The sequence below is a fragment of the Dipteris shenzhenensis genome, chromosome 20 (genome assembly GCF_047967505.1).
Source record: "Dipteris shenzhenensis isolate YYH24624 ecotype China chromosome 20, Dip_SZ_1.0, whole genome shotgun sequence".
NCBI classification, from domain to species: domain Eukaryota; kingdom Viridiplantae; phylum Streptophyta; class Polypodiopsida; order Gleicheniales; family Dipteridaceae; genus Dipteris; species Dipteris shenzhenensis.
In genome coordinates, this window is record NC_141615.1 from 16,610,057 (window position 1) to 16,634,400 (window position 24,344).

Sequence of the window (24,344 nt, forward strand, 5' to 3'; positions counted from 1 at the left end):
TTTTGCACAGACTCCGAAACACAATGCACCAAAAAGAACCCTTTTCCCACAAACCACGCAGAGAACTAAGATGCCAAGATATCACACTCCAATAGAAGAAATTGACTAGGCTCACCCAACATAGGAACTCTGCTAGTGAAAAACATGTGAACCTCTAGCAAGACACTTGAACTCCCGCTTGACCATATCGACCAAAACCATACAAACCAATGCATGCACTTTACCACTATCTTAGAGACTCTTTCTCTCTACTTCCCTAGCTCTTGCTTGAGCAGAGCTTCAACTTCGGCTTCAGATAATAGAGAGAACCCTCCTTGCACTACGCCAGACAATGCCTCAATGTATGACAATTCTTCTCAAGTTTCGTTGGTGCCTTGTTGGGGCATGAGACCTTGTAATCCACCTCTGTCCTCACTTGCGACTCTTTCCCCACCCCATTGGTCTATAGCAGTTTCGACTCACCAATCTTGTTGCACATTTGTTCCACTTTAGACACATATCACACATTTAGCACCATCGTCTCTTCAAACCTCCCTCAGCTCGAGCATGATTCTTTCCTTCACAAAACTATGTGCATGCAAGACAGGAGCCACACTGGCCACTCTCTTCACTCCAATCTCTCTCTCTCTCTCTCTCTCTATATATATATATATATAGAGAGAGAGAGAGAGAGAGAGAGAAAGAGAAAGAGAGTTGTTTGTATAAAATTGTGGGCATTCTTTTGGATGTAAAATTCTCTCTCTCTCTCTCACCCCAACCTTGGGCTCCAAAATCTACAATACAGGAAAGTATGCAAAAAAATGTGATTTGGAGGGTTCGGAATTTTTCAACCCTCCAAATTGTATTTTGTTGCACATTTCCTTGTCTTTCATATTTCTGAATGCAGATTTGCACAGAGAGGGTTAGAAAGCATGACTGAGATCTCTCTCTCTCTCTCTCTCTCTCTCTCTCTCTCTCTCTCTCTCTCTCTCTCTCTCTCTCTCTCTCCTCTCTAACCCTGGGCTCCAAAGTCTACAATTCAAGAAAGTGTGCAAAAGATTACGATTTAGAGGTTAAGAAATTCCCAACCCTGCAAATTGCATTCTATTACACACTTCCTTCTATTGCATATTTTTTATGACTGGGTTGTCCAAAAGAAGATTATAAAGCATGAGAGAGAGAGGTGGGGGGGGAGATCAATAATGATTTTAAAATAGCGATAGAACTGGTTGTTGAAGTCTCAATGCAGAGGGAGTGGACTCGAAGTTACTCTATCTAGTTTGTATAGCCATTTTTGGTCCCTCCCCTACCCCATAACTATTTCATGTGAAGCTACTTTAAGAGGCTGCTTGCTCTACCCTTTGTTGTTATTATGAGAGAGAGAGAGAGAGAGAGAGAGAAGTATTTCAAATTTTAATGCAAGGTATAGCAAAAAAATCACAAATTTTGCCAAAGAAGAGGAGATTACAGAAACAAAGTTCATCTTACTAGAGAGAGGAAAGTATAGGCAAGAAAGAGATGATAAATGGAAAGGAGGAGGCAAGTGTCAAAGGCACGTCAAGGATCTGATTAAGGAACAAAAGCTTAGGATTCCTCTAAACAGGAGATTTGATACCCTACCCAAATATATAAGGCAAATTGCAATACTCGTGCTAGAAGATGCAGGCTCTTGGAAGAGAGCTGTTCTTTTGCTATGTTCCTACATCTTTATTATGGAGCTCATGAAGGCATGCCAAAAGAGGCTAAGGAAAATCCCCAGGAAGAAACCGATTTTGAAGAAAAAGACAAAAATTTTGAAAAGGCACAAGAATTAGAACAGCAAGATATTAAGTAAAGAGGTTGCATCTTTGGATCTTGTAGCTTTGAAGTCAGAAACACTTAAAGAAGCAGTCTCTACTGAAGGACTGGATTTTGAGACATGTACTCTTGCTATCCCTATTATGCTTCCATCCTTCACTATTCAAGGTCATGAGTATTATTTGCTATCAGACATACTTGTCCTCTTTGACCTGAGGGAAGACTACACCATCGTGTTCATTGCTCAAGCTTGTAGTCTAGACAAAGATGTTGGTATTGAAGATGACAAACTGATGATTCTAGAAGTCTGATATGTTTGACCCCAAGGAAGCACTATCTACGTGCTTTCAAAAAGCTGCAAATGTCGAGGGGATTGATGATGAGACCTTCAATCAAGTCAAAATGTAGATGAATATTTAGCTAAAGATACAAGAGCAGAGAAGAACAGAGAGTAGCTTGGAAAGCAGCACTGACCTTTGGATAGATAAAATTATGTAGAATGATGAGAACATGAAGATATGCGATCACCCTTTTCTTTGCTAGATCATTTTTATTATGACATGTGTACATATTTCTCATTATTATTTGTTTGATATTGCAACTATATATTGAAGATGATAGTTTTCTTAGAAGATCCATTGGGAGCAAAGAAAGGGGACTTGGACAATTGTGTACCCTTTCACACTATATTAAGGAGATGTCTTTTGCCAAGATTCTAATTTATCATAGATAGTTAAGCAATGATAGAGAGCCTGCTGTCTATTTTTCCAAATGTTTAACAGAGTTTCTTGGTGGTTACTAGGCAGATTGGCAGAAAGACAAAGTGATATTAATTGAAAAGTTATCTACTTTTGGGTAATAGTGCTGCTCAAGGGCAGGGTACCTTGTGACCTACACTGCATATACTCTAGCACATGGAAGTCTAAGCAGATAGAGCTCAAGGAGGAATAAACAAAAGAGTACAAAACAATTATATTATATTTTCCATTGTTACAAAGGACTACAATAAAAGATAGCGAACTACTCTGACTTTGTATTAAATTTCTTAGAATACATCATATATGCTCGAATGGGTTGTATATTGTTGCATTTCTTTATAAGCTTTTAAGCTTTATCATTCCACTTGTGATCCACTTTGACTGCCTCCATTCCACGTGTTTCTGTGCAACTATTGAATCGTCAAGGATTTACCTTCTTAGTTTCTTTTGTGCATGTTGAAGGCAAGTTTAACTTGTGATAACGGGACTTTTTTCTTTATTTGTAACCTTTGTATTATACCTCTATAGCACCATTGAAATACTTCTTTGAGACTATATGCCTTCCGTGCTCCTCCGTAGTGTTTGTGTGTCAAAAAATGCATTTCTTGCAATGTAATGAGACTTCTCCATTCCTTGTTGAACCAAATTGCAAGGCATTCATATTTTTTAACAAAATATGAAAGGTGGTTATAGATAATATGCTGCAATCACAGAAAAGATTAAGTCATCACTATTTTGTGCTAGCAAGTACCAAATAGATCTATCTTACAAGACAAATTAGCTTTGCTTACCATGTGATGAGTTATGTCGCAACTTCTCCAAGCTTGCTTCCTTGATTTTCCAAAAGTTTTAAGCTCCTCTTCTAATGCACAGACAATTGCTCTTGGTCCATGTCTTTCTGTCACAAAGTATGAATATCTTGTCTAATGATTTCCATACTTTTGCTTTAACATTTCTAGCAACACCATCTGCCTCATCATCTTTGATAGCATTATGCACAAGCTTCTAAAGGCCATATCTCACCCTCGAAACATATCTTGATTGTCTAGCAAGATGCCCTTCTCTTTGTGGTTATGATAAAAACCTTCTAGATTTGACTCCACCAATTGACATTATAATAGGAACATCCGTTCCATTTGTTGACTTCTTAAGCTCTGTTATGATATGAACATCTCCTCCATGGAGACCCATATTCGACAATACTTTTTCTAATATAGCAATTGCTTTTTCCTACGCTTTCTACTCAAATCTTCCAAGCAAATCCAACACATATAAAAACCAACATAAAGCATGCAATGTGCATATATGTATATTGCACAAAGGAATGTCCGAGACTGCTTTGAATTCTAGTTCAATCTTATCCCTATTAGGAGCTCTCCTCCACCATTTAGGATCCATGACATGGGCTAGCTCCTTGTATTAAAGGCATAGAGATTTTGCATTACTTCCTGAGGCCTTGAGGGTGTTGAGGTCCCCTGCCATGTGCCAATCAACTTCGAAATCACCTTTGCCTTTGACATGAAGTTGCCCTCCTTGAACTTGGTTTTTTATGACTGTCTTTCTGTATGGTGGAACACCCAAAATAGCGTTTGGTGGTCCTCTGTCTTAACCTGCCATTGGAAAATGCAACTCTATTAAAGCATTAAGACATTATAAATATAATTAGATATCAACACATTATAAATATGAAAAATCATTTAAAGTCCAAGTTTGTGCTTACCTCAAATGCGCCCAACCACCAAATATGCTTCTTTGATTGTACACTGAAATATTTTAAGTTTGCTTTTGTTATTGATGGATCAAGAGCTCTATTCATTAGCATGATGGTCACCATTTCAATCTCTCTCTCCTTAACAATTTCTTAATAACAAATATAAATTGTCCCTAGCACTCTTCAAATGCGATTCCATAGAATTTAACCATTCTTCTTTGTAATTGTTCGAGATCAACAAAAATATTATTCCAATGATTATACACAGTGCTACCCTTGTTACCTTCATATATGCCCTCAATATGGAACTAATAAAATCATCTAGTTGTTAATTGATTAAACCTCTTAACTTCCATACTTCTTCAAGATTTGGAAGAAGCACACATTTGATCCTCTCATCTTTTAAAGTTGATGATACAGCTTTGAAAATAGAAGAGTAACCTTCCTTCTAGCTCCACTCTCATCAAGAGCCTCTTGGATTAAGTTCACATTAACTTTGGTTCTTTCCACAAACTGATGCACAACATCACGTTTGATGGTTTAAAACTTCTTTTCTTAAATCACCCCTTTCACAATAGTACTTGAAATAGACCTTTCATTTATTTCATTAGAAGAGCTTTCGGATCAAAATTCTCCTTTTGAGGCTCCAAAATTTTTCTACAAATAGCATGCATATATAAGAGTTTTGCTCGATTTCCATCTACAAAACAAGATTGAACATAGTTACATTCCGAATAGCAAAAGCATTAAAAAAACTTACCGTTCTTCTTGAACTTGCCGCTTGCACCCTCCACCTCCCGCTTTCAAGCAAGATTGCAAAGTTTTGTTTTTATAATCCTATCCCCCAATGGGGTTGCTTTTGATCTTGCTTTTTGTAACTTCTCCTTCGTCTTTGTATGTCCTTCGATTTCATTCTGTAGTTGCTCTTTCAATTAGGACCTTTGCATACCTTTATCTCTGTCACTCACAAATGTCACTAATGTTGTCGGATTTGAAAATGAAGGAGTAGAGTTTATGAGTAGACATTTTGGATAAATGTTTCCATCACACCATAAGGCAATATGTTGTAAGTCTTCTCTCCTCATGTCCTCTCTTTTAATGGCACCTATGGTACTATCGTTTTGGTAGAGGCGCATATTCTTTCTCTAAATCAGTATGAAGATGGTGTTGTTCTATCTTGTTGGCTTGTTTTGTAGTGTTGTAGTTGACGCTGCCATTTTGAGAGCAATGTTATTCCATTGCTTTGCAATCTCATTGCCTTTTTATAAAGCAAAGAGTTGATTATGGTGGTAATCTTTGGAAATTTTGAAAAACAAGGCTATGGTGAGATTAGTTATGGTGTCTTGATAGAGAAGCTAAACAGATCGCGAAGGTGGCTAGAAAACCATTGAGAGAAAGATGTGGCTTGTAGGAGCATTAAATGCAAAAGCTTGTGGGATATGAGTATTGAATATAGAAGAATATATTCTTCTATCCTCCAACATGTTTACAACACTTGTGTATATTTTATTAAGTATTTTATTATTTATACATATTTTGAACAAACAAAAAAAGAAGAAATTCTGAATTTCTTTCAGGGCCCAAAACAAGCTCCTTTTTTTCCTAATGCTTTTTTTATTGCTCTTGGGAGGAAGATGAGTCTCCCTTAGGCAAGCCCTTCGATTGTTTGTTTTTAGAGATGGAACGAGAACCTATCTCCACTGCGTCTCTAAGGTCATGTCCAAGTTCCTTGGCAGCCAAACCATATCACGGGGCATGTCTCAGCCAATAAGGTGTGATGGAGTATCGGCATGAATATCATTGGATTCCCCAAGTGGTTGGTGAAGTGCGTCAATTCATCCATTGGCTGTAATAATAATCCGACCAGTTGGTCACCTGCTGCTGTGTGAGGCAAACCAATGTGTTAGGGACAATATATTGGCAGTGGTCCATATGTACCACTTTTGTCAGGAGCTGCACTACCCTTGTTGGCTTCTTATGCTCTCTCTTCAAAAAATCATGTAGAGGATTCCACCTTTGGTTCTTCTTGAGTCATATTTGGCCACCACTTGGAGCTGTCTCCAAGCTGCATTCATTGACATACTTTTCTCTAAGTGTCTAGAGGTCAAACGCTACCTACACCACATCGTCATTGAAGTGGTAGTGGCGGGAATTGTTAGCCTAGTCATGAATGATGACAATCTCTAGGTGGTGGTGTCGTACGTGGAGATAAATTCATCGAGCAGTTGCATGTCGAGGTAACAGGGTAGCTTGTTGGCTACTTGTTGCAATCCTATGGCCCATATGAAGGGTTGTAATTTGGGTTTGTAGAGATATTGGTAGCTAGCCACTGTGTGGTAGTAGAGGTTGTACTCCTGGCCACAATAGTAGTATTGGGAGTGCACAACGTGGCTGTCTAGGTCGATGATCCATTGCTACCCAGGGGAGAGTGTGCTAGGGATCTAGAGATCTTGTACTCCCCTTCTAGCACTACCACCTCTGGGTTCTCCAAGGCCCTTTTCTTGGTTGGCCATGTTGATGTTCTCCCTATGAGGTCTCAGCATCGGCACAGAGCTCCTCTTCTTTGATGCCAAAAGACATTCTGATGGAGGCTATTGGGGTGGGGGCTCTCCTTGCGAGCATCGAGGAATGAGGCCTAGCCCCTACTCAAACTCCTAGAAATCGTCATCACCGAGGGTCATCGGGAAGCTAGCAAGCAGGGAGTCAGCTTGAGGAATGAAAGGACATATGGAAGCAGGAAGCTGAATTTGGAGGTGAAGTAAGCAAATAGAAAGCTGAAATTTTTGTAAAAAATTGGGTAAAGATTCAATAAAATTGCTATGCCAGCGACCAAGGGGATAGGGGGTCTTCTTATATAATTTTACATCCCTCTAACCATCGGGTTAGGGCTAACCCTGCGGGTTATTAGGATAGAGCTATGACCCTACGGGTTGTAAGGTTGGGGTCATCAGGATAGATCTTTACCTGTGTGGGTCGACAGCATGAAGGCTCATCCCTGCGGATCATCAGGATACCAAGTCGTTGGGATATAGTTGTCGGTTTACTCTTACATCCTCACCGCTCATCAGCTTAATGAGTAACGTTGTGGGTCGTAGGGATTGGTATATCCCCGTGAGTTGTCGGCTTGGATGTGAATCCTCACGAGTCGTTGGGATAGCATCTAAGATTGCGCAACATTACTGGGATAGCATGTAACCATGCAGGTCATCAGGTTAAGGGTCTATCCCTGTGACTTTGGCTCTGGTTCTTGACTTTGGTATTTTAGCTACTTATGGAGATTTTTGTGTGTTGCATGGGCTCCTTGCTGGGGCAAATTAGGACCTATGATGCCTTAACAAAAACCTTGATGAAATTATTAGTGTTGGGGTCAACGCGCCCTAATGCATAGTCACCTAGTGCTGACCCTTGTTGACGTGAGTTTTGAAACTCTTCTACTTCTTTGAAACGTTTAATATTTCTAAGTATTGCAACACGTCTTTGAACTATGGTCCTCACTTTACTCTTTTTCATACCTATCATAAATTGGTGGTTTTAGGTCTTTCAAGATATTTAAGGTTGCTATAAGTCAAGAGGTAGATGCTGCAATTTAACGTGAAGCAGGAGTTACAAATTGACCTTTTCTTCGTGCTTGCCCTAGCAACAAAAAAAATTATGCTTTGTCTCCTTGGGGAATATAAATCTCGTGGTGACCCTTGGTCCGCCATAGGGGCTCTTATGGCAGCTCCCTCAACTCCCATGACCGCTTAGATTTCCCTCTCTCCAAAGAACAAGCAGCAATGCAAATGGCAATTTGGTCTTTGTAAGACAGAGCATTAGTGGACTATACTGTAGGCCTCACGCACACAGGCGAGCTTGGCACTAGGTCACCATTTATGGGAGAGGTAGTTTTCTTCTCCATTGAGCTCCCCCGTTATTATCTAGTCCCTTTTGAAGCAAAGTCCAATTTTCCTTGACCCACACCTATTTTTCATCATACTACGGTATCGTGGCTTCACAATTGATGACATGGACTCGACGCACCATGTGCTACAATTTCGAATGACCCACAGGTTCCCAAGCCTTGCGAAGGAGTATCACTCTATTTTGTCTTTCATTAAAGGATGCTTTAGCGCAATGTTCTCTCCGTCCACAATATCCTTGATTCTGGCAAATGATGAGGTCCCTCGATGAAGGTTGATAGCACCTTGCGAGAGCATGTGCGCACAACAATACAAGTCGAGCCGCCACATAGCCACCACCTCCTGCAGGACAACGGAATGGCCGTATAGCCAAACCTACGCACCTAGATAAGCAAAGGCACGAGACATAGCTCGTTGGGTTGGGCCCTTTGAGGGGGCTTGAACTAAGGCGGATCGAGTAGAGCCAAGTATGACATCAACAACAGCCGGTGTGAGACCCTCACCAGCCCCCACAACTTAGGGGGAGTAGGTTGAGGGAGCACCCACAAGTGGGCCATAGACAAGCAAGGGGAAGGTTTTCTTCAATCTTTCGACAAACCCAATTCTCCCAACCACCCCCCCAGACTCACAACTAGTTCAAGAGTCCACTCCAAGCTTATGCTCAAGCTGCCCCTTCCTAGCCCCCTTTCCCTCATCACTCAATGCCCCCCCCCCAACCCCTTCCATCCCCCCTCTTTTCACTTCGTCCCACCTCCTGCGGTTGTCCCCTCCCCCTCCGTCCTCCTGCCACTACAGCGAGGACAAGGATCACCCTCACCCCCCTGCCTCTTCCCCCGCCCCCCCCAATGGTTGTAGCCTCTTCTTCCTGATCCCTCCCCTCACTCGCCTCCTCTCCCCCCCTTTCCCTCAACACCTCATCAACCAATCAACCTCCCGGACCAAAGTGCGACCTCGGTCTTAGTCCTAGCCTTCCTCACAGGCTTAAGATATCCTGGACCCGCACAGGTGTTAGCACAGTCAGGAGTAACAACACAAAGACAAGCTAAAGAGAAAGAAGTTTAATCAATTACTACACTGGTTGTCACAGGCATCCACATCCCGTGGCATGACAGCGCCATCAAATACTGCTAGGAAGCCTCAAAAAACAATGCAGGTCAAAAAAAGACAAGTTTGACTTTTTGGTCTAATAATCAACGCGTTGACTTTTTTTCAACATTGACTTTTGACCGTCCTGGTCAATGGTCGGGGCCTTGTTCTTCATCCAAGTCTTCTAGTGCTCTAGACCTCAGCAGCAGCAGCAGAATGAGGCCAGTCCCTAACATAAACCCTCCCGTTGCATCTATTTGAAATGGTTCAGCATTTCCTCATCAAGCCTCTGCTGCAAGTAGTGCAGTCCATGACAGTGTCTCAAACAAGGCGCTGTCAAACGCTTCCTGCGCACCTGCAGGCGAGCCACATTGGCACACAAGGTGCTGCAACTAATAAGATTTCTTTCTAGCCCTTTTTCCGGCTATCTCAGCGTGTATTTGTCGGTCCTTCTGTATGCTCCTATGCTGCCACAAGCTTTCAAGCTGCAAACACACGACAGCATCTGGCAACAGACCCTCCAGTAGCATCTGTTCGGAACAGTTCAGCCATTCCTTGTCAAGCCCCTGCTCAGCAAATCCTGCAATTACTGCATTCCACAAGGCTATGTCTGGACAAGGCAGCTTGTTGAACACTTATTGTGCTTCTGTAAGCAAGTCACATTTGGCGTACATATCCACCATGCTGCTGCCAAGAGAAAAGGCTTTCCATCCCCTTCTGGCACTCTTGATGTGGATTTCTCAGCCTTTTCTGTGGCTCCTATGGTAGCGAGCTTCAACCAGCAAAACACGCATGACAGCATCTGGAGAGACCCTCCAGCTGCATCTGTTGGACAAAGTTCAGCGCTTCCCAACCAAGCCCTGGTACAGCATATCCTGCAATTAGTCCATTCCACAAGACTACTTTTCAAACTGGCAGCTTCTCAAATGCTTCCCTTGCTTCTGCATGCAAGCCACTTTTGCCATACAAATCCACCCTCAAGTTGCATCTGTTCAAAAGCACTTCAGTGCTTCCCCACCCAAGCCCCAGCTTATGAACATAGTCCCAAACTGGCAGGTTGGCATCCATTCCATACACATAAGCGCCTCCTCTAAGCTGTGTGTTTCCAAACCACTCTTCTTGCACGAGTCTTGTGCTTTAAATGCATTCACCTTTACTCCAAACCAAATGTGGGTCGCGATCTTAACTTTCTCTGTTGTTCAAGATTCACAAGACACTTGTCAATTAATCCAATCTAAAGCTTCGCCTTTGCAAATCATTCAATTAAGACTCAGCACACTTACTTTGCTCTCTTGGTTGTCGCACCATTGGGGGATCGATGATCTACTCCTTCCATAAGTGTGTGGTAAAGCATGACAACCACCAAAACTAAGGCCAGAAGAAGTTGTACCTGCAAAAAGGAAATTTCCGAATCAATATATTCATGACATTCCTCCGGTATTTGTCAACAACACAGAACATATATGAAATGGTCATCGCTGTTCATGAAGTTGACCTCCACAACTGTGAGGAGCTGCTGTCAGTCACTTAGCAGAGGCCTGTTTACAGCTCCGAAATGCTGAGGTCGGGATTCGGGGCTGCACCAAATGATGTGGGAATGAGTCACCTAAGTAGAAGACCTCAGATACAGGGAAGAAACAGGTCAACCAGCAGGCTGAAGTGCTCCAGCAGCACAAAAACCAGTCGACTTCAAAAACTGGCACCTATTGCAAAAATGGCTCTAGAACTGATCGTCTAGTTCCAGAACTGATGGAGGAGGCAGCAGCTGCACAAATTGGTGGTAGACGGCAACAGTTCTGGAGACAGAATCACAGTTCTTCATGACAGAATTGAGCAGAAGTGAGCCCCCAAGCTTGGACTGGAGTGGGGAGGGACTGGAGAGCAAGGGGCAGCCTGCTCTGATACCAAGGGTGAGGTTTGGAGATGGAGAGAGAACAAAAGCGTGGAGCTGGTTTGAAGTTGCAAGAATGAGATACAAGGGGGGTATCTACATGATAAAAACCTAGTAAACCCTACAGTGACTTAAAATTCACTCAACTACTAACAAGACCTTAGACCACAACTGGCTCAAAGCAAACCATGCTGCAGCCTAAGCACCCACTCAGTTTGTGGGTGGAGCTATGCAGACAATTCCATGCATGTTATGGCCTATAAAGCAGCCAGCCAAAAAATAATTTTATTGATGCTGCCAAACTTACTGCGCATTGGTTGCTGCTTACAGACCCGAAATTTTTATATCGATGAAGCAGATGCACTTATTGAGAAGATCACTGATAACCTTTAAAAGGATGTGGCTTTGGCCTGTGAACACCTCACTGTGACCAAGAAAGTCTGGAACTTGCTGGTAGACATCCAGGAGGCCATGCCCCAGCCCCACTAAGGCGAGAAACAAGAAGAGTGAAATTGTCTGAGTGTGGTTTTTCAACTGCTGGTCTTCGGTTTATTGGTTACTTTATGACAAATGGTGTTTACCATTTTGCTTCTCTTTCCTCCAGTTTTGGAGTGATCCTTTCAAAGGAGTTGTAAATATTCTAAAATTTTTTAAATATATTAATAAAATAACTCTCTTTTCCTCGCAAAAAAAAAAGCTATTTCTTGGTCATTTCTAGTTACCAATTAAGAGAATAGGAAAGTGCTTTGTTCTATTATGCCCGGCAAGAGGTAGAGGGGTATGCTGAAGTGTGGGTATCGAGAAGTTGAGGGGACAAAGAGGAAGTATGTGGGTAGCTGGAGTACGGCCAAAAGGAGGCTGACCTGGTTCAGGAATATCTGTTGTGAATCTGCAAGGCATTGCACAGAAATATAGGGTCTCAATGGGAGGGGGGCCTTCTTGGATCGACTGACTGCTGCTACACAGTGCATTCAATTCTCATCCTAGGTGACTACAAAGAGTAAAGCTTGGGGGCATTTCCAATTGCTGGAAAGAGCAAATTGGCTACTCGCAACTGATTGCAAACTGAGATACAAGAAGGCTATCAACATGATAAAACCCTAAAACCTAAGGTAAAGCCTAGGGTGAGTTAAAACTCACTCAATGTTAAGGGGAAAACCCTATAAGAAAAAAGTGCCCCTAACCCTCCTAACTAACCAATACATTGGTTGCTGCCTTAAATATTACAATATTCCAACAGCAATGCCATTAATCATACAACCCCTACAGCAAGTCATGGTGAATCTCAATTCTACGATAAGAAATAATATATTCAAGGAGCTTGTTCATATCAACACGTTACAAAATGGTGTTGGCTAACAATCAAGGCCTAGATGCCGACAAGCTAGGGATCTTTCCGACTATCCTGAATGGGTTTGCAAGCGACTGGTATGCCCAGTTTGCTGCAGGCCACTTTGCGACAAATGATCTTAGAATGGTATTCCTAGATGCCTTCAGCCCATACATATGCATATCAGGTAAAAGAGGAATTATCACGAATAGCCATGCTTCCCTATGGGAATATACAGACTTATGCCACAAGGCTTATGGGCAAAAGATCACCACCTTCTACGCAGGATGACCAAGTAAGCTGGTTCGTCAAGGGAATGCTAATGCACATGGGTTTCCCATTAGGATGTAGCACGTCGCAACCTTCAGATATTGCCATACAGATTGCAGATAACTGGGAGATAGCCAAAATGAGTGCTCAGTTTGGCTCTGCTAATATGCCGTAAAGGTTGCCAATGATAATATGCCATGAATGTTGCCACTGATGCAGCAGCCGATGGTGCCACAACAGCCTACATGGAATCCTTGATGCTTGCAGGAAGCGCCACTCACAACAATGCTAGCAGACCCTTATGGAAAGGGGGCTGTTGTACCAAACCCCAACATATGGATCATCGAACTATGCTGCCTACAATGGCAAGAGTAACAACGTTAACTCCCTTAATGGGCAGTAATTCAAGTTCACTCTTTCCGGGTATGGGGTAGCATTTACCCAAATTTCGTATGCCACATACCTGTATGCCAATTGTGATGACTCAGCAGCAGGCCATGCCTTATGCACAACAGGCCTACTCATTTTTTAGCCAGCCTATGCTCCTATTTGGGCCAGTGGAGCTGCTAGCACACAGACTAATGCTCCACAACCAACTCCAAATTGGAAGCAAAGGAAGAAAAGCTAGGCACATGATAAAGCAGATGAATGATCTTCAGCTAAGTTTGACTAGGAGCCAAGATCAAAATGATCAGGTTAAAACTGAATGTAACAATGTTTGGTGTGTGCAATGTAAGGATTTAGACATTACCAAAATGTATGTCCTACTCCTGAGGCAACAGTAGACCAGAAATTAGTACATCTGCATGATTTGTCATGCGACTAATCTTGGTACAAAGGACTGTCAGATGCTCAAAGCACACTATGCTGCAGCCGAAGCACCCACTCAGTATGCAGACGATTCCAAGAAGGTTATGGCTGATCAATCCATCCTCAGGGCCTAGTAGGATGATGCAGCAACTTTTCAGATCTTGGAAGTCTTGGGGCAAGGAGCAAGGTACATTCAGGTTAGCGGACCTCGTGTAAAATTTTTATTTGCTTCCAATGTCAGAACAGCTCGCTTTTGTCATAATGCAAGAAACCCTGTGGACTACATTCCCTTATGTGGGGAATGTGGTAGAGGACTGCCCCCAAAAGATGATACAAAATCATGAGTGGGGGAGGCTTCAACCTCAAATCAGGTTCATGTAACTGAACCTTAATGGCTCGAATCTGTAAAGACTAACCAATCATTGATGGAAGTAGTCACCCAACCGGCGACCAGAGTGTCTATTTGGGCAGGACAAACTAACAAGCATGAAATTCTAAGCCCTTGTCCTGATAAGACTCTCGAATTTCCTCTCTATCATGCAAGACTCATGTATGTGGACCATAGGTCACAACACAGATGCTGCTTATTTGTGTGCACAATGCTTTTCCTCAATGGATATACAGTGATGCAAAAGGAACTAAAGTAATAAATGCAAGCTTACATGGAAATAAACTGTTTAAAAGATCACCAAAGTCATGAACAAAGTAATGTTTACAAGATCTGATACTTGTGAATAGCAATGGAGCTCCAGAAAAGCACAGCACTTCTTAAATGCCGATTTGCAAATATGCTATGCAGAAATAAAAGCTTCAAATGCTGAAATGATTTCGTGTGGTACCTTGGTTATCAGGATGCTGTAACTTAAACATTTGCCAAGCGCTTAGGCAGTGACACCCAGTTGATGTGCACATTCCTCATCTACACTTTGCAGTGTGCCATTCTAGCAACACCTTGACGTATTATCTTCTTACATATGTATCTCCAAGGAATCGTTGGGCATTTCACATCCGGATTGTTAAACTCATCCAGCGTCACGTCCTACATCTCCCCATTCAGCAAGGGGCTGGGAAGGTTTGTGAGTGCAAATCCTCTAGCAATAAGTCATTGAAAATATTACCAAGAGAATTCATATGCCATGCTCTCACTGCCACGGCACAATCTTAACAGAGAGAAACTCACCACGGCTTCTTATTCATCTGCGGCATAGATGTTAGAGAGAAGTACACATGCGGCTGGGTTCTGTGGATCCAGGTCTAGTACATGATCCGCAGCACGTTTTCCCCGCTCTGGATCCCCATGAGTCCTGCAGGAACCTAGCAAGCTCAGCCATACTACAGGATCTGGTTGCAGTGGCATTTTGTTAATAACGTTTTCTGCTTCCTCCAGCTGCCCAGTCCTACCGATTAGATCAACCAGGCAGCTATAGTGCCCTAATCTTGGCATAACACTGTAATCCTTGACCATTGATGCAAAGAAACTAAGGCCTTCATCCACTAGGCCTGCATGACTGCATGCAGAGAGAAGGGCAAGAAATGTAACCTGATTTGGATGCACACCCTCTAATTGCATTTCTTTAAACAATGTAATGGCTTCCTTGGCACGCCCATGCTGGGAATACAACCCAATCATAGCGTTCCATGAGACTGTGTCACGTTGCAATCCACTGAACACTAAATATGCGTCCTCTAAAGCTCCACACTTGCCATACATATTCACAAGGGCATTCCCTAGTGCAACATCCAACTCCACACCAGTTTGCATGATATATGCATGGATTGCCGTACCCGCAGCTAGGGCTGCTGGGCTATCACATGCACTGAGTACGACAATGAATGTGACCCGATTTGGCTTCACACCATGCTCCTGCATCTGTTGGAATAGCTCAAGCGACCTTTTGCTATAACCATGCGCAGAGTATGCATTAATCATGGCATTCCAGGAGACCACGTCACGTTCTAGCATTTTCTGAAACGCAGAGCAAGCCTCCTCCACTGCCCCACATTTGCCATACATGTTAACAAGGGCATTCCCTAGAACAACGTCGGACTTGAATCCTCTCTTTAAGATGGTGACATGAATTGCCTTGCCTTCTACCAGGACGGCTGGGCAGGCACATGCAGCAAGACCACTGATGAAAGTGACTCTATCTGGCTCCAAACCTTGGTGATTCATTTGTCTAAAGAGATAAAGGGCATCCTCGGAATAGCCATGCTGAGAATACGCACCGATCATAGCGTTCCAGGAGCACACGTTTTTTTGGTGCATTTTATCAAATATTGAACGTGCATTGTCTGTAACTCCACACTTGCCGTACATGTTGACAAGAGCAGTCGCTACCACCATCTCTAATTCAACACCATATTCGACACATTTTGCATGGATTGCTTTTCCCTCTCCTAGGCATGTAGAACTGGCACATGCACTCAGAACGCTGCTAAAAGTTATTTCATTTGGCTCCAGTCCTTCCTCCTGCATTTGTTGATAGAGCTGAAGGGCCTTCTTGCCATTGTCATGCTGGCTGTACGCTGCAATCATGGTGGTCCAAGAGACTACACTGCGGCATTGCATTTTCTCAAAAACCATGCGTGCGTCCTCCAAAGCTTCACATCTTCCATACATACTGACAAGACCAGTCCCTAAAACAATATGCCACTCAAGTCCACACTCTATAATGTTTGCATGGATTGCCCTACACTTCGACAGCGATCCGGGGCTGGCACACACGCTAAGTATACTAATGAATGTGACCTGGTTTGGCTGCACACCTTCATGCTGCATCTGTGCATAGAGTTGAAGAGCATCGGTGCTATGGCCATGCTGAGAGTACGCCGAGATCATGATATTCCAAGAGAACACACTGCGTTGCAGCATACTGTCAAACACGGAGCGCGCTTTCATCAATGCTCCGCACTTGCGATATGCGTTGATTAAAAGGTTGCTTACGAATGTGTCCTGCAGCAGCCCGCTTCTACTAATATAGTCATGAAGAATTTTGCCCTCTGAAACGAGGGTGCATCTTTTCAACAGAGCAATAAGGCTCTCTCGATCGAGCTGATTACGATCCTCATGCAACAGTCGAAGCGTGTGCTCCTCATCAACAATTTGCGCAGTGTAATTCTTGCCAGGAATTAATGTATAGTCTTCTTCTTCCGATTCCTTGTACCTCGTATGAATTTTGAGGCCAAGGCCAGATGGGGGATCATCAAACTTATCCAAGGTCACCAGGGCTGGGGAACCCAATTCCGCAAATGACCGGGAAGGTCCAAAGTTTCGGATTATGAAGTTGCGAGGCAGCGAGCTGCGCGGGTGGCCGCTGCTGCATATACCCAAATGCCTTTCCGGAGCTGGATCCCAGAAAGAAGCGTGAATCCGGGACGAGTGAGAGCAGGACAAGCAGAATATTGCAGGGGAAGAGAAAGCAGCCATGGCAATCACCATAGCCATCCATAGAAAACGACAATGATGCCTCTTCCACCCGCTGGTTAGCCATGGCAGGACATCACTCCCCGATAGTCACGAGCAAAGACTGTATTGGGTCCCTCGGGTGCCGGATTTACCAGTCTCCGCAGCAACCTAGCACTGCCTAGGAGAAATTCAAGAGCCTGACAGAGGATGTTGTCGACAATTCCGTAACAAGCCTGACAGAATACAAAATCTTCGTGTAACAGAGATTTAAATTTAGTTACAGCTCATGGTTAAATTTCTCCTTCTGTCCCAACAAAACGCAGGCAATGTCCAGAAACATCTTTCTCTCCTCGTTGGAACTTGGTAGCCAGTGCATCGTAGCTGATCATCAGGGTATCCAAAATCTTCGTGTCAATTGATGCAACACTGCGACACGGGTCTCTGAGCTTTTGCAAGGTCTCTTCCCAAATTGCCAAATCCTTGGAGTAGGTAAAGGAGGGCACCAAAGACTTACAAGGAGAGTGGAAGGCCTTGACAAGCGTCGACAACATCCTCTCTCAGACTCTTAAATTTCTCCTACATACACTCAAACGAAGATACGCACTGCACACACTAAATTCTGACCTGCACACCCTTCCAAACCAAATCAACAATTGAATCTTTTTTGGCCTAGCCTTAGCAACTATGCAATTTGGGCAAAGCACAAATTAAGCATTTTTAGAAGTACATTTTACCTATTGGTGGACAACATGTTGATATGTGCCTTCTCTTCTTCATTGGACTTGAATGAAGACTTAAGTGGTGGACTCTCTCTCTCTCTCTCTCTCTCTCTCTCTCTTTATCTTCTCAAGTCTTCCTACCTTTTCTCCATCTCCACCTTTTCTTCCTCCCCCCCGCCAACACCCCCCCCCCCCCCCCCCTCTCTCTCTCTCTCTCTCCCCTTTTATCTTCTATAGCCTTCCTTCACACCATTTCTAATGGATTCCTTTTCGTTTGCCTTTTTTAATCTTGGGCAGGCCTTATGAATGATTAAATATCATTCACCTTGTTTCTTTTTTCTTTCATTTTGAGGGGATGGAATGGGCCAATCATATAGCAATTGGAAGAGTTGGTCATGAAGTGGGCGGCCTTCATGGGTGAGACACAAGTCTTCTGTGTCAGTTTCAAGCCCGTCCCTCCTATTGGACCAACTAGGACACTAGCCCTTCACACCACCTTTTGGAGATTGGCCAGAATGTGGCGTGAACCCAGCCTAAGGGAGAGCCTCTCCTTGGGCAACCAAGCTTGCAACAATGGACACAGAGCAAAAGCCAAGCTTCCAAGTGAGTGGGCGGCCAACCCATTAGGCTATTCACACACACTAAAGGTTGCCCATAGTTGGGCGTTGAAATGGTATAACAAAAAAGCTTATTTCAGGGAGGCCTTTACATACCTAATTCTAGCAGCTTTTATGTCCTACAACATGGCTGTTAGCTCAGCCTATGCACCACCCATCCATGGGCAGCTAAGCTTGGCTACCTACTGATGGGCATCTCCTATACAGTCAATGAGGGAGTCTGTCAGGGTTCCTCCACACCAAGGTTCACGCCAACTTTCTCCACATCTAAATCTTCGAGCCATTTCTCCTGTAGTTCCATTTTGTCCCATCTACTTATTATAAAGGCCTTTGATCTCAATCCATCCATCTAAGGCAAAACCTGGCCTTTGTTTTTCAATGGAGAAATTCGATTAATTTCTTAGTGAAAAGTTAAGCTAAGATCAAAGATATAACTTAAAATCCCTTGCGAATGGGGGATTTGGTGTAAAGACATCCTTCACCCCTTTCTAGTAGGCTACATGAGATCTTGGGGAAAATTTATTCTGAAAGGGTTTTAAATTCTTACCCTCATAAATAAAAAGGGAGGGCCCCGCTTCCCAGATAAATAGAGGGATATCCCCACCCTTACTCCTCCCTAGATACATCTCTGAATTCGTTTCTAAAACATGACTCTATGTTCTCCCCATGTTCAATGCTTTCACAAGAGTTTTTGAGATAATACCACCCAATTTCATTTTGTCCTTGTTCCCTCTAGCCTATCATAAAGACCTCTTCAATCCGAGGGCCTTCTTAATAGCCACAAAACATACAAACATAAAGACCTCTTCAATCGAAGGCCTTCGTTAATGCTCTCATAGGAGCCCTTGAGGCCACACCACCCAATTTCATTTTATCCTTGTTCCCGCTAGCCTATCAATCTAAGGCCTTCTTAAAAGCCACGAAAAGACAAACAATCTGAGGCCCTTCTTAAAAACTAGGAAAAGACAAACATCCAAAGGCTCAAATTTTGAGATGTGTGCACCGTAAGGGTGACGATGCCAATCAATTTTATCATCACATTTCTTCATGTAGTTGCACTTCATTTGTTGCCCTTTAACGATGTACTACGTTGACCCTTGGTTTTGATCACCGCTTAGGTTACACAGTGCTCAGTGCTTGGTGACGAGTGCATGCACAGTGCCTGGTTGGAAGATGCTCTCTCTTGCACTCCACATGTAGCTTCGCACAACGTTCCTACTTGGTGCTTGGATGTAAAACAACATCATGAACTAACGAGTCTATGTTGTGTGGATGAAAACCGTATGAAGATGGGTGGACGAGTAAGCAAGTAGCAAAGAAACAACCAATTGCAAAGTACATGTATTAATCAAAGGTCTTAGCCAATACAAACAGCTCGAAGCTGCACAGACACTCACCTTGGCTCAAGGAGGACCACTTACTAACTTACAGAATAGGACTTGAGACTCACTAGGACTTGCAGCAGCTTACACAAGACACTTGTGAGCCAAGAAGCCAGTCTTTCTATTACATCATGACTCTTATAGACTAATTCTTGCTCTACCAGGTGGTTCTAGCAACTGAGCTACTAAGATCTTACCAAGGAACCTTGTAAACCACTAACTCTAATTGGACCACTATGCTAGTGACTAGCAATACTGCAAGCTCTTACCACTCGGAGATGCCCTTGGCTGCTCATTGGTCCAACCAAGGTGCTTGGTTGCCTGGTTCTTGGGTCTGGTTCCTTGTTAACCCGCGGTCAACACTTTTACTTGGCTCAACTTCATCTGTGTCCTTGTAGATGTTGATCTCTTCACAAAGAGTGGCAGCAATGAGCTGATCTTCAAAATTGGATGACTTGCAAAACCCAAGGTATCGTTGGAGATGCCTTATTTGTTTTCATGGTGCTGTATCAAGCAAGGTCACCGAGGATGGTGGTCAAAGTAGAGGAGGGTCCGGGGCATCCTGATCAGGATGACCAAGTAATGGGCCTAGTGGCCATAGGTGCAAGGCATTATACTAACAGGAACTTTATCTGGCTAGAGGCGGTACTCTTCTTTCCATACTTCGATCACATGGACCACATCTAGGTCTGTAATACCTAAGTGTGCAAAATTTTACTTATACCACTTCTACTACAAGTGCGGCTCGAAAAACTTTGTAATCATGTGACTAGCATACTTGTACAAAATGTTGCCAAAACACTATATTCTCTATTGCAACTATCTCTAGTAATTTTTGTAATAGTTGAAGCACGGACCCAAAGTACCATGGCACAGTTGAGGCAATCGGGCGATGCAACTCCTATATGCTATGCATGACACCTCGGTGCTCAGTTTTGAATGCTGCCTATTGGTTGGCTGCCTTGGTCTTCACCTGCTTGTTGAATTCATGCATAGCCCGGTCATAAAGAGAAATTTTAGCCGATAGATATTCTAGTGGGATGACTCAAGCTAATGGCTAGTACAAAATTGGTGCTTGGAAGGGAGTCTCAGTAGCCATGTCCAGGGTCTAGTTAGTGATGTAGAAGTCTTCTCTACTAGGGATGGCCCACAAAATGTTTGATGGCATATATAGGGAAATGGGCAAAACTACCAAGGGGGTAGACAAGGGCTTTACTAAAGGATGAAGGGGCACTGGAGGGGTACCTGCACATGAAACATCAATTGGGGAGTGGACCTCTCTTGATCAAACAACTGCTCTACTCTTCCTGACTCATCTAACATCAAAAGAGAGCGGCCACTCGAAGCTTAGAGACATGCTACTTATAGTGTGCTCAGGTAGCACCGAGAGTGGGAGTTCATTGGGATCCCACCATCTTTGACTCGGAGGTGCGAGGAGTCCTTCTTGGAGTTGGTGGTGCAAAGGGGGTACCCAGGGCTGATCCTCCCTAACTCGTTTGGTCCTCCTTCTCATCGAGGTTCCTTTGTGGCCATTTGCAAGCATGCTCATCATGGCTCTCGAAGCATGCTCTCGATCCTTTTTAGTGAGTGGAGGTAGTCTTCATAATGATGATTCTCTTATCGAAGCTTTGCAACCTCATGTCTATCGATGCTTGAGTGGCCTCCAAGTCTGTTATTTGTTGCATGTGAGTCATGTTCCTTTCGTTTAAGTTGGTAATTTTTTGCTCAGCCTTGATGAGCTGCTTCTTATCCTCATTCTGCTATAGCTGCAATGCAGTGTGCTTGGCCTTGAACCTTTTGTTGATCTTGGAATGCCATTCGTAGGTGGTTGTGGTGCATCCGTACCCAATATTGAACCCACCTGATAAAGGGTGTGCAAGGCAATAGCAACCTCTATTGAAAGTTCACACCACAAACCTATGTATTGGTCTGAGTCATCCACAAAAAATAATTCGTTCACTCCCTAGACACTTGGAGCACGAATGGGAGGTTACACTACTAGAATGCGTAGGCCACTCACCCAATTGAAGAAGTGGGGTGCTTGTGGGCTCCTGACCAAGAGGCATAGTGGTGGATGTTGGGGTAGGAGGCTTAGCTATTAGAGGTCGAGAGCCAGTTACTAGAGGAAGAGGGGCGGGTCTAGAGATTCCACTAGTAATGATTGGATCGATCACTTGTTACTATTTGATGTGCACCATTATCAGTAAAAATTAGAGTATTTATATTGAAGCTCAGTACAAAAGTGATGGAGGGGATTAGTAAGGTGGAGGCGGTAGAAGAAAGAGGAGAAGTGGATAGAGGTGGCATTATGGGAGTGGAAGCAATGATAGAGATTGCTCGGATGTTGCAGTAATAGCAGTGGCAAAGGTAGAGAAGGTGATGGCAGCAGTGACAACAGCAGGGATGGATGCAGTAGTAGTGGGGATGGAGAGAACAATAGAGGTGGAACCAAATATGGAGACCAAGGCAAAGGTGAATGCTTAGGCATTGGCTATGACTAGAACCAAAGGTAAGGTCAGGGGAACGGGTGTCCAGGCAATGACACTGGTAGGACGGGTAGGCCAAGGTACCTATCAAACCAGTAGCACATCACACATAATGGAGGGCCAAGTTTACTGTGGGCCTACCCCTTGCCACTTTCTTTAGCTGCTGTTAATTAAAAGCTTTCATGAAGATGCTCAACCAATCTACGGGCCGGCTTGTCCTATACGCCATAGCAGCCAACTGGACAAAGTTGCGTGTAATATTGCCTGCGCTTTTCTTAAGGCTATTGAACTCTGAAAGAAAACATTAAAATGGACAAAATTGGGGGATAAACAAACTTGTTAATGGTGTGGCCTTGAGACGTGCATTAGGTACCTGGCTCAAAATGTGTCATAAGTAGCATGATCCAATAGCAGAGTTGTAGGTGGGCCAGCAAGAAGCAAAAACACAGCTCCATATAGTTCTTGATTCAATGTAATGCATCGGATTTTGTCAAAGAAGACATTGTCATCGATTATATATGTGCTCACGATACCCTGAGCAATGTCGAAATTCCATACTTCTACCCATGGAAGGGAGGCAAAGCTGGAGATATGGTTGCGTCAAAGCCATGAGCAAAGAGGCTCCTGAGTGGCATCAGTAGGATGAGGAGCTTGGAATGAGGGCGGACAACGCAAGAAGCAGATGGGGTTAAAGTTGAAGTTTTGGGAACGGAAAAGGTGTTAGCAATAGAAGGGTTGGGTTGAGAGGATTCATGCTAGGAGGACTCAGAGGAAGTGGCGTAAGCCATGAGGACGAGAGCACAAAAGAGGGAGGGAGCTAGAGAGCCAAAGGATGAAGATGACAATGCTATGAAAGGAGAAAATGTAATGTGAAGAAGAAGGCAACAATGCACCTTTCTTTAGTTTGCATGCTATAACTAATAGTTTGGACTCCTACACCATCATTGAGTGAAGCCATCAGATTAGATTTGTCATTAGCACTACATTGATGTGTCCATTGAACAACCTGCATGTTAGGCCAAGAAGCAGTGACTAGGGATGTCTTTGCTTCATAAGGCTTTACCCACCTCCCTTTGAAGAGATTTGTAACTACTTGGCCCTAGAGATCAGCTAGTTGCATTATCCCATTTTCAAATACTTCAATAAGGTGGTATAGTCCATCCCAACAAAGTTTGAAGTTCAGCTTTAGAGGTCCAAGCTTGGCATTGTAAAGGAGAATCAACTCCCCTTCTTCATATGCTTGGGCACAATGTGCCTATCATGCCAAGCTTTTTGTCATCATTGGATTACTTGTTGTGACCAGGCTGCTCAGAGGAGCAATTCATCCATCTCAGCAAGTTGATGTAAATGTTTTTGGATAGCTTTTAGTTCTCCAAGATGGTACTTGGCAGCAACCCAGAGACTAGGTACCAAGAATTCAAGAGAAATTATTGCTTCTGATCCAAGAGCCATACAGAATGGAGTTGAATTTGTTGTTACCTTGTAGGTTGTATGGTAAGTCCACAATAACTGCATGTAGCTTGGTGTCCAATCACGCCGATGAGTACTCCCCGTCGTGGTGATGATGAGCTTGATAAGTTTGTTGGAAGACTCAGCCTAGCCATTGCACCATGTGTAATGAGCGCTTGGTCACCGACAAAATTCAATTGGACATCCAAATCTACAGATGACATTTTGAAATAAGAATTTGGCCTTACTCTTTGGGCCAAGTTATCTCTCATCACCTTGGCTTCAATCCACTTGGTGGCATAATCTATAGGTGCCAATACATACTCGTCCTACGTATATTGAGCAGACTTGAGTGGTCCCTTCAAATCTAATCCCTATCTCTAGAAAGCTAACCAAGGCTGCCTTGGTTGAAGAGGCATATGATCTTTTGGAAGTAATAGACCTATTCACTGGCGCACATCACGCCTGGCATGTTGAATATGATCATCCTTGAACAAGGTTTCCCACCATATCTCGACTTGCAAAACTTTACGAGCCATTAATTATCCACCAAAGTGTACACCTGAAAGCCCGATATGAGCCTCGATGAGAACTATTTCTCATTCACTTGGCAAAACCCATCTCCGAAGTATACCATTTGCTGCTTGGTGATATAAGTGGCCACCAATTAGAGTATAAACCCAAGCTTTTAGAGCCAAATGTCTATGCTTGTCCTTAGGCATGTGCTCGGATAAGATTCCCTGAGAGAGGTATT

General features: G+C 43.4%; 1 protein-coding gene across 2 annotated transcripts; it reads right to left on the reverse strand.

Annotated features, from left to right (window-relative positions):
• Window positions 1-9,261: 9,261 nt before the first annotated feature.
• On the reverse strand, window positions 9,262-17,511 carry LOC147889348 (pentatricopeptide repeat-containing protein At5g27110-like). Of its 2 annotated transcripts, XM_087391748.1 has the most exons (4): window positions 15,072-17,511; window positions 14,371-14,835; window positions 10,514-10,620; window positions 9,262-10,422 (listed from the first exon to the last, which is right to left on the reverse strand). In XM_087391748.1, the coding sequence occupies exons 1-2, from the start codon at window positions 16,974-16,976 to the stop codon at window positions 14,743-14,745; spliced, it is 1,998 nt and encodes a 665-aa protein (XP_087247874.1). In that variant the 5' UTR covers window positions 16,977-17,511; the 3' UTR covers window positions 9,262-10,422; window positions 10,514-10,620; window positions 14,371-14,742. The 2 variants fall into 2 exon arrangements, with proteins under 2 accessions (XP_087247874.1, XP_087247873.1); XM_087391747.1 differs by having other exon boundaries at window positions 14,371-17,511.
• Window positions 17,512-24,344: the final 6,833 nt, after the last annotated feature.

Coding starts and splice junctions, on each gene's coding strand:
- LOC147889348 (XM_087391747.1), bottom strand. CDS start 16,976: ATGGCTATGGTGATTGCCATGGCTGCTTTCTCTTCCCCTGCAATATTC.